General features: G+C 36.2%; 2 protein-coding genes across 2 annotated transcripts; one reads left to right on the top strand and one right to left on the bottom strand.

Annotated features, from left to right (window-relative positions):
• Positions 1 to 295: 295 nt before the first annotated feature.
• Positions 296 to 4,802, top strand: LOC127419925 (transmembrane emp24 domain-containing protein 4-like). Its single transcript, XM_051661745.1, has 5 exons — positions 296 to 478; positions 1,044 to 1,144; positions 1,325 to 1,450; positions 3,102 to 3,248; positions 3,348 to 4,802. The coding sequence occupies exons 1-5, from the start codon at positions 334 to 336 to the stop codon at positions 3,495 to 3,497; spliced, it is 669 nt and encodes a 222-aa protein (XP_051517705.1). The 5' UTR covers positions 296 to 333; the 3' UTR covers positions 3,498 to 4,802.
• Positions 4,803 to 5,684: 882 nt separating this feature from the next.
• Positions 5,685 to 11,314, bottom strand: LOC127419920 (pyridoxal phosphate homeostasis protein-like). The gene is made up of 8 exons (XM_051661740.1): positions 11,198 to 11,314; positions 10,398 to 10,505; positions 10,217 to 10,252; positions 10,058 to 10,133; positions 9,700 to 9,840; positions 8,790 to 8,932; positions 7,059 to 7,157; positions 5,685 to 6,900 (listed from the first exon to the last, which is right to left on the bottom strand). Exons 1-8 carry the CDS (start codon positions 11,285 to 11,287, stop codon positions 6,745 to 6,747), a joined length of 849 nt encoding a protein of 282 aa, XP_051517700.1. The 5' UTR covers positions 11,288 to 11,314; the 3' UTR covers positions 5,685 to 6,744.
• Between the last annotated feature and the right edge of the window lie 1,739 nt (positions 11,315 to 13,053).

Genomic DNA, 13,053 nt, shown 5'->3' on the forward strand with positions numbered 1-13,053 from the left:
TTAAGAAAAGGAGGGAAGAGTCAAAATTATTTTTTGTGGTAATCAACATTATGCCACAAAAAAACAAAACAAACAAAAAAAACAAACAAAAAAGAGCTCTTTTCAAGTGGCATCTCAAAATGTTTTACAAATTAATAGAAATATATTAATTCTTTCGAGATGTTTTAATGATTATAAAAAAAAAAAAATCTCAGAATCATCTTTAGCGTTGCAGAAATGCCACTCGAGAACAGGAGCTGACTTTTAATTTGAAAGTCCATGTTGAGAGAGGAGAGAGAATCGAGTCACTCTGAAATCGATTCCTAGCCCTGGAGTGAGTGAGGGGTGATTTGGATGGAAATGAAGGCGGTGGTGTCTTGTATCGGATTTTTGCTAATGTTTGCGTGGCTTTCTCCAAGCCAAGCACTTTATTTCCACATCGGAGAGACAGAGAAGAAATGCTTCATAGAAGAAATACCCGATGAAACCATGGTGATCGGTAAGTTCATTGTGAGATCGGCTCTCTGTGATCGGTTAGCTTTGTCGGCTAGCTGATTTATCCTATAGGCTAGCTTGCCTTTTCAGTAAAATAATTAAATGTATGTCCCATTTTACACCTTATATTGAAAATAAAATCTGTGGATTTCCACACAAATGCCCTTATAATCGAGGGAAGTCGTTAATACCAGCATGATCAAGGATGTGGCAGGTGCAACATCCTGGTTGGGTGCCTGAGAGACAGGTGCAACCAGTTCCATCCTGCCAACACCCTCTGATTTGCAGCCTGGATTTATTGTTTGTTTTTAGTAATTATAAATAATAAGCATGCATGCATGCAACTGTCAATCTATATTATATCATATATAGTATATACACTGTACAGTGCAATGCTTGTTATAATAACAACAACAATAATCAGATCCTGTTATTCTGATAAGTATGTTTATGTTTCTATTTTTTTCTTTTTTATGGATTCTTCCAAAACGCCTGCATCACCTCCCTGTTGTAAATTCTGGTACCCTTAACATAACATTTTGGGTCTAATTTGTATGTCCAATATGTAGGAAAATACAGAACACAACTTTGGGACAAACAGGCTGGCGCTTTTCTCCCATCCACCCCTGGTTTAGGCATGCATGTGGAAATCAAAGATCCTGATTCGAAGGTAGGCTCCCTCTTTTGTTTTGTTTTTTAATCTTTTGACACTACCTAACTATCTGCCATGTGGTCCATGGAATTATGCAGACTTCTGTCTATTCTGTGACTTTTAATCAAAGATATTTGGGATCGTGTAGTGCTGCCCATTTTGAGATGATTGTGCATGTTCTCTCTCTGTTTATTTTAGATAATTCTGTCTCGTCAGTATGGCTCAGATGGCCGCTTTACCTTCACATCCCACACACCAGGCGAGCATCAAATTTGCCTTCACTCCAACTCCACCAAGATGGTGCTGTTTACTGGTGGAAAACTGGTATGATTATATATGTATAGTATAGTTTATAGTATAGAATCTTTTTATCTCCACTATTTATGTGTGAGTGACCCCAGTTCGACACAGGCTCGGGTCATTTACAGATCCCGATTGGATCTTAAAAATCTTATATACTGTAGGCTTTTGAGTTCTTTTACCTGTTTTTATATTTTAACCTGGATTTCACCATGAATATAACCATACAGTGGAAAAAAAAATAATGTGAACCCTTTGGAATTACTTGCATTTATGTATAAATCTGTCTTAAAATTTGGTTTGATCATCAAAGTTACAATAATGAACAAACACAATCTGTTTTAACTAATAACACACACATTTTTGTATTTTTATTTTACATATTGAATACATCATTCAAACATTCACAGTGTAGGTTGAAAAAAGTATGTGAACCCCCAGGCTAATGACGTCAACATAAGCTAAAGTCAGGAGTTGGCAAACCTGGCATCAAATGAATGAAACAAGATAGGAGGTGTGGGTTAGAGCTGCTTTGACTTATAAAAAGCACTCAGCCATTTTGAGTTTGCTATTCATAAGAAGCATCTGCTGACGTGGACCATGTCTCGCAAAAAAGAGATCTCAGAAGACCTACGATAAAGAATTGTTGCTTTGCATAAAGCTGGAAAGGGGTACAAAGTTATCTCGAAGAGCTTAGACATTCATCTGTCAACCATTAGACACATTTTCTATAAACAGAGATGATTTAGTACTGTGGCTACTTTCCCCAGAAGTGGCTGTTCAGCCAAGATGACTCAAAGGGCACATGGCAGAATGCTCAATGTGGTAAAAAAGAACCCTAGAGTGACAGCCTTGACTTGAAGACTTAAAGGAGTCATTGGAACTGGTCAACATCTCTGTTCATGAGTCTATTATACAGAAAACATTAAACAGGCACAGTGTCCATGGCAGGACACCAAGAAGAAAGCTGCTGCTTTCCAACAAAAACATTGCTACGCACCTGAAGTTTGCCAAAGACCACCTTGAAACTCCACAAAGCTGTTCGGAAAATGTTTTGTGGACTGATGAAACTGAGGTTGAATTGTTTGGGAAGAACATGCAGAACTACATATGGCATAAAAGGGCACTGCATACCAACATGAAAACTTCATCCCAGCGTCAAGTACGGTAAAAGGAGCATCATGATTTGGGGCTACTTAATCCAATAGAGATGCTGTGGAATGACCTCAAGAGAGCCGCTCACACCAGACATCCGAAGAATATGGCTGAGCTGAAGCAGTTCTGTAAGGAAGAATGGTCCAAAATTCCTTCTGAACGTTGTGCAGGTCTAATCCGCAGCTACCAGAAATGCTTGGTTGAGGTTATTGCTGCTAAAGAAGGATCCACCAGTTATTAAATCCAAGGCTTCACTTACTTTTTCTACAGCACTGTGAATGTTTAATGGGATGTGTTCAATAAAGACATAAAAGGTTATAATTGTTTGTGTGTTGTTTGCTTAAGCACATTGTGTTTGTCTATACTTGTGACTTTGCTGAAGATGAGATCACATTTTATGACCAATTAATGCAGAAAACCAGCTAATTCCAAAGGGTTCACATACTTTTTCTTGCCACTAAACTGGCATGGCCTTAAACAAACAAACAAACAAATTTAACTATCTCATGCTGTCCTGCAGAGGGTGTACCTGGACATTCAAGTTGGTGAGCACACCAACAACTATCCAGAGATCGCCGCCAAAGACAAGCTGACTGAGCTGCAGCTGAGAGTCAGACAGCTTCTGGACCAGGTGGAACAAATCCAGAAAGAGCAGAACTATCAGAGGGTGAGTGTGAATTAGATAGAAATAGCTGACATCCTCTTGCACATGTGATCAACCCTATGGGGGGTTGTTCTGCTCTAACATACAGTTGTCTTTCTATAGTACCGTGAGGAACGTTTCAGAATGACCAGCGAGAGCACGAACCAGCGCGTTCTCTGGTGGTCTATCGCTCAGACCATCATCCTCATCATCACCGGCATCTGGCAAATGAGACATCTCAAGAGCTTCTTTGAGGCCAAAAAGCTGGTCTGAAGAACAGACAGGCCTACAGAGATGCTAGCTCGAGCATGGAAATACTCAATGCTTCATTCCAGCATTTATTTCTAACTATTCAGTTTGGTCCAACTTTAGCTTAAGCAGATAAATTCAGAGATTTCATAACACAAAAGGACTTTTAGATGCAAGAAGTTGTATTTAGTCTTAAATGTGCAGAATATTAAATGGATAGTTCACCTAAAAATTAATTACTCACCCTCATGCTGTTCCAAACACGTATGACTTTCTTTCTTGCGTGGAACACTAAAGGACATGCTAGGCACAATGTTAGCCTCAGTCACCATTCACTTTCATTGTATGGAAAAATAATGCAGATGGAACAACATGAGGGTGAGTGAATGATGACTATTTATTTAACCCCCCTTGTTACATGGCTTTATTCTGCTGTATCCTACTGTATGTAAGTATTAACCCTTAAAACCTAATGACCATTTATCATGAATTAATCATGATCATAATTGCTTATACTTTAGGATGTTGCATCAAGTCTTCATATTACTTAAACATCTGATATGAGAAGGAAAAGAATGTTATTCCTTTAAAGTGATGATTGTTATGGGTGCATGGAAATTACTGTTGACTTTTCAGATTTTATAACAAAAAAATGTGAAGAATCAAGCCAGCTAATCATTTCAACATTTCTGCCCTTTTTACATACTGTATGTATTTATTGAGGTATATTGAAATCTGTGGCTTTGTTTTCACACCCTCTGCTATTTTGTCTTTAAAACATTTATATACTTTGAAATAGGCTTGATATCCTATATAAGTAGTTTTATATCCTGACCATAACTGATTCTAACTGAAATTTGTAACAGTTCTGACCAAGAATAAATGCATATTTTTGGAATTGTTTTTAATTTAACAGGGTTTACTAAATCTAAAAGAACCATTTCTGTTATAAATGTACTGTTTCTTACTTTGTGATTTATTTATTTACTGAATGGACCACCGGTATGAAATATAATTTCAATAGACTCAATAAGCAGGATGTGTTGAAAAATAAATGTAAAATGTTTTCAGGGTTTATCTTCAATCCCAAGACTGTTGTTTATAGAATCTTTAGAAATGTTTGTACTGATTTCTTGAAATCAAGTTTAATTCTTAAAAAGTTAATTCACCCAAAAATGAAAATTGTCTCATCATTTACTCACCCTGTATTTACTCACAAATGCATCATTTATGCCATTCCAGATGTGTATGCTTTTCTTTCTTCTCTGTAGGTCCATACAATGCAACTGAATAGTGGCCAGAACATTGAAGGTCCAAAAAGCACATAAAGGCATCATAAAAGTAATCCATATGACTCCAGTGGTTAAATCCATATCTTCAAAAGCGATATGATAAGTGTGGGTGAGAAACGGATCAACGGTCCTTTTTGTTTTGTTTTTTACTATAAACCTTTCACATTCTTTTGTTTTTGGCAATTCGCATTCTTTGTGTATATCACCACCTGCTGGGCAGAAAAGGACTTAAATATTAATCTGTTTCTCATCCACACCTATCATATGGCTTCTGAAGATACGGATTTAACCTCTGGAGTCGTATGGATTACTTTTCTGCTGTATTTATGTGGTTTTTGGACCTTCAAAGTTCTGGTCACCATTCACTTGCATTGTATGGACCTACAGAGCTGAGACATTCTTATTAAAATCTTTGCTTGTGTTCAGCAGGAAAAAGAAAGTCATGAGGGTAAATAAATGATGAGAGAATTTTCATTTTGGGTGAACTATCCCTTTAAAGATGCTGGTTTGTGAGGTGACATAATGACAACATTCTCCATGTGATGTAAATAGTTGAAGTTGTCAACAGTGACATTTGATCTTTGTAATAAAAGGTATTTATCAGTGTGGAAAGTGCATGCACATACTTGACTGCTGACATGGTACTACAGTACATAACATTTATTATCACCCTTTATCATTGTTGCAGATGGGTTCTGAAAACGTCTTTCATTTAATACCCAAAAATATTTTGTCCTCATTTCACTATAATTCAAGCTGTTGAATTATGGAGTGAAATTTCCTCTTTTACAGGATATCATACACAAAACAACAACATTTGAGTACAGAAAACATGACCACTGAACCTATATATGCCACACACAACTATTTCATTTTTCTCATTTTATTTGGTAAATATTTATGTACAACTATCTATTGACAAGATACTACTATGTTGTTATTTGACAAAACATATGAATGAAAAAAAGGATGATAATTTCTGCTTTGCCTTCACAATTGACCACAAATGATAAAGTGATTGCAAATAATAACCTTAAGTCTGACACAGCACTGCATTAATCAAATTAAAGACAAATTAAAATTTAATTACTCCTGAACAAGCATCCTACAATCGCTCTCCTTGCATAGTAAAAGGCCTCAGATGCTCAGTTTTTCCAAGACTCAATAAAAAAATGTTTCTCTCTGCAGTTTTATCACTTCGGCTCATTGTAGATATTTATATCCTGTTCCATATATTAAAACCAATGCGGCTGTTGATCAGTGCTCAGTTTCAACACGTGTTAAGAGTGATATGGAGAATACTATATGAATTACAGAAACACATCACACACGCATCAGTCCAGATATGGCTTATCTTTCACAGCAAGAAGTGGATAATTAAACAATACTATAAGTGTACTATTTATGTCATTTACAATTATGATGTCACAAACTTTCTGAGAGGGAGTTACCATACACAAACTGAACAAACAAAACTATACACAGACACTAAAATATACCTACACACTTCTAGGAACAAAAGTAAAACATTTGTTAATTTAATTAGATGTAAAATGGGTTATTATTTATAACATTTAACCTCAAATTACTGAAATGATACCTCACATTAATTAAACACAAAGCAAACTACAACTGGCACAACAAAACAGCATCAACTGACCCTGTATCTGTCTAAAATAAAATTTGAAAGTATGTTTGAGGTTTTACCAGATATCTACACGTTGTGGAGGACACTTAAGGAGATCTTTCCATAATAAAAAAAAAAACACCTTCAGGAAGTAAATTTAGTATTCCAGTTATTACATTTGACTTTCCATAAATCTTTCTAGTTTTTTCAGCTCAGAAGACCAGGTCAGCAGCAATAGTGTTAAGACTCAAAGGCTCTTGACTGGTGAATGGTGGGCCCAGTCATTTGGGAGAATTGCACAAGAGGTCCAGTATAAAAGCTAAGATGAATATCAGTAACCTTTTTCCATTATTCATTGCTCTTTGATGGTGAGTCTGTTCATTTTTTTAGCTGCTTCCTCACATACGACCTTTGGCTTTTTCTCGGGACTGGGACTTGGAGTGTTTGGGTATTCTCGGGTCCCGAAAATAGTGCTACCGACACGTATGTTGGTGGAGCCCACTTCAATCTAATTGGAGAAACATTTTAAAAACATTATACATTTCTTGTAATTAATTATGCAAAGTTTTCAAATTTATTGAAAAATATGTCAAAAGTCAACATGTAAGACCAATTTTTTGGTTTGCAACAGAGGTATCATTAAAGCAGAAAAAGAGGTTTACCTACCGCATGTTCAAAGTCAGTGGACATGCCCATACTGAGCTCAACCTGGTCTACTGGGATCTTCAGACTCTCACAAACTTCATCACGACGTTTCAGCAGCATCTACACATAATGTACATGTTCATATACCTACTTACATGTCCCAGACTATGATGTGGCATCATTCCTTCACAAATGAGAATTAACCAAACCAATTTTAAAACTAAGGTTATTTCCTAAATCGCTCTTTTGTTAACTTTTCCCCATTGTAGTGAATGCCACAAAAACAAACAAATCTACTTCTGAAACATATAACGCATATAATGTATCTCTAAAGCAGTAACAGCATTTTTATAAATATATTTACTTTATACTTTGCCTCAAAGAACTTAAAAGAAATTGGTTAAGTCATCATCATTTATTTTAATTATTTAAATATGAACATTAAAATATTCAGGGTTTTTTTTTTTGTTTTGTTTTTTGTGGATAGAGTTAAGACAAAATTTTTACAGGTATAAATCTTTGATACAAGTATATGTATGCATGCCATAAAAATCACTGGACGTGCTGAAATAAAAAGTTTGGTAAAATCTGACATTTTACAGTGGATTTTTTAAGGATCAAATGGGCAGATTCAATTTGTATCAAGCATTTATTGGCAAGATAAAATTAAGTGTACATTGCCAATGCATTATTAAACACAATACATACAGATATAAAACAAATTGAATGTTGGAGTTTAATTTGCTGCAGTTTAAAATCTCAAAACTAGTATTTTTTTTCTGGCTGTTTTCAAGTGGTATGAAAAAATATGGCAGCTTGCCCATATCTCTCCCGCACCTGGCTTCCCGCATGTGGGTAAAGTCTCCATTCTCCGTACAGTACATTCTCTCTCGGGTTTATTATGCCCGGGACATGCATAAGTGTGCACTGCTCCACACAGTCAGTTTCTGTGCTAGGATGTGCAGTCGAGTCAAACATGTACCTCCTGGAAATTTATATATGCCAATTTTAGCCAGAGGAAGTGGGGAAAATCATTAGTGAATTTTTTTTAAACGCATTAAACAGTCAACTATTCATTTTGCAGAAATTAACGTGTTAAATTTTCCAGCCCTAATATACATATTGTTACATGTTTATTGATTACATGCATAATTTGTACTATTTACAAGCAGTGACATTGATTTGTAGAACATGTGCTAATACAGTACTGTCTCTTTTAGAATTGCGACAGTTCAGCAAGCGTTTTACAGAAGTGTTTTGGTTGAGCGCATATTAATGAGAGTGGAGTCACATGGCTTTTTTAACGCATCCGCGCTGTGTGTGATTAGAATGAGTTGCTCCTGTTTTGTTTTTTTAGCAACAACTGACTGTAAAGAACAGAAATGGTATTAAAAGAGACATAATTAAATGGCAAATTGATTTCGTGGATCTTGTCTATGGACACACAATTCAAACTTTAACTCTCAAGACACAGTGAAAGGCTCTCAGTCTTTAACTTCTTCACCAATCTATTACTCAATCACTGGCTAGTGAAATTTGAACATTTACCAACCAGTTGCTAATCACAGACGTGTTTAGTCACATAGCATGAAATTTGGTCGCATATACCAGTGATTTACTTGCATTGCCCCATAGAGTTAAAGATCGATCTTGGGATTTAAGTATCAATCTCGTTCAAATGAAGTGTGAGATGCATCCCTAGTAATAATGTAATCATATGAGGCTGGGTTTGATCCAGTTCATCTGACGCACCTGGAAGTCAGGGTTGGGGCCTTCACTGAGGTCATAACCGTACCGGCCAATCGTCATGAGTCCAGCAAAGTCAAGAGCAGGACACCGAGATCCGATGTGTTTCACTGTGTTTACAGTCTCATCAGGTGGCAAGCCGTGTTTACCTGATGAAAGACACCCAAGCCAGGCAATCATGCTGAGGTTTCATAAAAACAGTCATCTGATACACTGAGAAAATGCTGTGTTTTGTAACAGATGGACATACTGTGAGATTAAAAACAATCTTTTTATCCAAAAGTGAAACAAACAATATCTGTGCATTTGATATGGAAAAAAAAAAAAAAGAAGTGGAGTCTGGGGGCCTGGGTAGCTCAACAAGTAAAGACGTTGACTACCACACCTGGAATCGCAAGTTCAAATCCAGGGTGTGTTGAGTGACTCCAGTCAGGCTTCCTAAATAACCAATTGGCCCGATTTCTAGGGTGGGTAGAGTCACGTTGGGTTAACCTCCTTGTGGTCGCTATAATGTGGTTCGCTCTCGGTGGGGTGCGTGGTCAGTTGTGTGTGGAAGCCGCGGAGAATAGTGTGAAGCCTCCACATGCGCTATGTCTCCACGGTAACACGCTCAACAAGCCACATGATAAGATGCGCGGATTGACGGTCTCAGACGCGGAGGCAACTGAGATTTGTCCTCCGCCACCCGGATTGAGGTGAGTCACTACGCCACCACGAGGACTTAGAGCACATTGGGAATTGGGCATTCCAAATTGTGGAGAAAAGGGAAGAAAATAAATTTAAAAAAAAAAAAAAAAAAAAAATGAATAGTGGAATCTGTGGAATATTCACTTCAGGCAGTGAAGAATTAATTTGTCACTAGTTTGCGCTAATGTTAACAAGAGATAATCAATCACAGAAAGCATAGAATACTAACTTTCTTCTCCACTGGTGTTGATCTGAACCATAATCTTTAACCGGTGCGTGTTGTCGGCTCTCAACTTTTGCCACGAGCTGTTTACTTTTTCAGCCAGTTTCACTGAGTCGATTGTTTCAACCATATACAGGTTTGGAACACCTGTGAATGCATATAATAAATGTGTCAAATCAAAATCCTCATAAACATTTCTGACACCACTGGAGGAACTGACTGAAAGTAATTAAATTCTGAATATGAATACTAATATACTTGTAGTGTAATACTAATACTTTAATACAAATATGTGTAAAAGTCAAGTTACATGGACTAGCTAGAAGTTAATCAAGGTTGATGTTTGTTATTTTGCTTTGCTCACCCAATAGTTTATTGACATTATTCTTTTGTAGGTGACCAATGAAATGCCATTTTATTTCAGGACATGAAGACAAAATCTGAAAACAACAAAAAGAAAAGGATAAATAGCAGTTTTATATCAATCAGGACTAAATGAAACAATCCAATTTCTCTGCAATACCTGGGGATGAGAGGCTTTCTCCACAAGTTCATTCACCTGTAGAATAAGTAGATATTCAACATGAAAACTTGCACTTTGGTTTCAATTAATCATAATGTAGTTTATAATACAATTACAAACTCGGTTATAAAAGAAAATAAACGAATGGGCGTCAAATGTGAATACTTTGTTGTTTACTCACATAGTTCTCTCCAAAGTTTCGTTGTCCGTGTTTGTAAGCTTCCACCACCATCTCTGTAGGTTTAGTCTTACTGACCGCCACCAGCCGAGGGGCTATACATGGCAACGTCTAGAATAGACAAGTAAGAGACAAGACTGGCTTATAATAGAGTAGTACACTTTATTTATTGCTGTGTAGCAACACCAGAAACAGTTTAATACTGTAAAGCAGCATTTTACTGTATTAAATAACAAGATATACAGAAAACAACAATAAAATGCTAAAATATCATGATATGTGCGATGCAGAAAAAAAAATCTATACAAAATTCACAATTGTTCTGCAAGAATTCAGATACACTTCAAGTGACAACATATTGCATCATATTGAATATACACAGAATATTGTACCTACACTGAACTGAAGATTTGACTACGTATTTGTATGCCACACACGCTACAAAATACAGGAAAATAAATGTATAATACATTTCATACGATTATTATTTGCTGGAGAGTGAGTCCTAAAAGCCTGATTCTATATTTCAATGCTCCTTTATACACATTAATATAGACAGCTGAAAGCCAATTGCCTTGCAATATCATTATGACATTTTTATTTGACCAAAAAAGTGTTTCAGTGATTTGCTATATCCATCTCGGCTGCTCGTATGAGTCTGTACATGTGTAAAGGTTGAAATGATTGCATAACCCTACTGTGAAAAAACATCGCGTGCATGGAGAGGATAGTTTGTTTAATGGCATTTTAAAAGCATGCTGATTTTCTCTGCCTTACTTATAAGACACCGAAGAAACACTTACCTTCGGGCGACGGGTAACCGCTTGATTTACCCGGTCCACCACCGCCTGCAGTTTCTTCCCAACCTCCTCCGACATCACTACTCTCCACATAGTCTCAGTGCGAGCTTATAAACCAATAACAGCACGTGATCTCACCGACATATCCGGTCAGCTTTCTGACAAAATAAATGTCCCGTTGAAGCGCAACATCGGTTGTAAAAATATTTTTGTTATAGGACATTACCTGCCATCCTTACCGTTCTTTATTTCTGTGGACCTTACTAACGTTATGTAAATTCCCATTGCACTCACATTAGACCATCTGAGAAGGTACTTTTTTAGTGGTTGATTAAACGTTATTGTAGGCTACAACGAGGTTTACGGCCCTCCGCGGTGAACGGCACATTTCATTTAATTTTCTCCCAAAACACTGTTTTTCTGCTGAACACAAATGAAGATTTATTGAAGTATATTTCAGCTTTGTTGGTCCGTACAATGCAAGTGAACTGTGACTAGAACTTTGAAGGTCTAAAAAGCACATAAAGGCAGCATAAAAGTAATCCAGAGGTTAAATCCATGTCTTCAGAAGTGATATGATAGGTGTGGGTGCAAGGGCGTAGATTTGGCTAGATTTGGAGGGTTGCAACATGAAGCATTTACATGTTTCCATTGATTATGGTACAAATATTGGAGAGGTTTGATTATTGGCCCCTGTGTGGGTGACAAACAGATCAATATAAAAGTAATTTTTTTCCTATAAATTCTCCTCCCTGCCCAGTAGGTGGCGATATGCACAAAGAATGTGAATCATCAAAAACAAAAGAAGAATGTGGAATTGAAAGTGAAAGTGGAGATTTGTGGTAAAAAAAATAAAATAAAAAAAAAAGGACTTAAATATTGATCTGTTTCTCACCCACACCTATCATATCGCTTCTGAATATATGGATTTAACCACTTGAGTCATATGGATTACTTTTATGCTGCCTTTATGAGTTTTGGACCTTCAAAGTTCTAGCCAGCATTCACTTGCATGGTATGGACCTACAGAGCTGAGATATATATTTTAATTAATCTTCATTTGTGTTCTGCAAAAGAAAAAAATTCACACACATCTGGGATGGCATGAGGATGAGTAAATAAGAGAATCTTCATTTTTGGGTGAAATACCCCTTTAAAACCTGTTTGTCACCATGCACCATGTTTATTTGGATCAGTTTTAATGATACATGAGATCAATGCATGTGGTATCTAAAGGTTGATTCTGAGGTCATTTTATCTAATATTTAATATATATTTTTTAAATGTTGCAAATTTATGTAGCTAATGACAATTCCTGAACTTATAACATTTATTTTAAGACAAAATGCATATGTAATTTTCTGTTTTGTTTTAGGTGATTACATCAAAAAAAAAAAAAATCAATATCTGTGCAATAAATGAAAGGTTTGTATTTAAGGTAAAATAAATAAATTAAAAAAAAAACCTTGTTGCAGGGGCCAAAAGCCCCAATAAAATACACAGTTGTTCTTTAGAGGGGGGAATAGATTTATGAAGAATGTTGAAAGCGGACCCACTTTGACTGATCCAAACACAAAGGAGATTCATTTTAACATTAAAATTAACAGGAAATGGTGCAACCTTTTCCAAAGTGGTTATTTTGAATAAGTATAATCTCAATTTGTTACTCAAAAACAAAAAGCACCTTGCGGTAATAAATATTTGCACAAGTAAAATTAACTATAACTCTTTTCCCTATATTTACACAGTATCACTACAACCCTCCTGGAGTCCTTTAACCTAAGTATGGGATAAACTGTCCCCTTGCCACCTTTAAAAAGAAAAAAATGAATCAAAACAACCTTCCATTATTATTTCCT

This window comes from Myxocyprinus asiaticus, chromosome 29, assembly GCF_019703515.2.
Source record: "Myxocyprinus asiaticus isolate MX2 ecotype Aquarium Trade chromosome 29, UBuf_Myxa_2, whole genome shotgun sequence".
Classification (NCBI taxonomy): Eukaryota; Metazoa; Chordata; class Actinopteri; order Cypriniformes; family Catostomidae; genus Myxocyprinus; species Myxocyprinus asiaticus.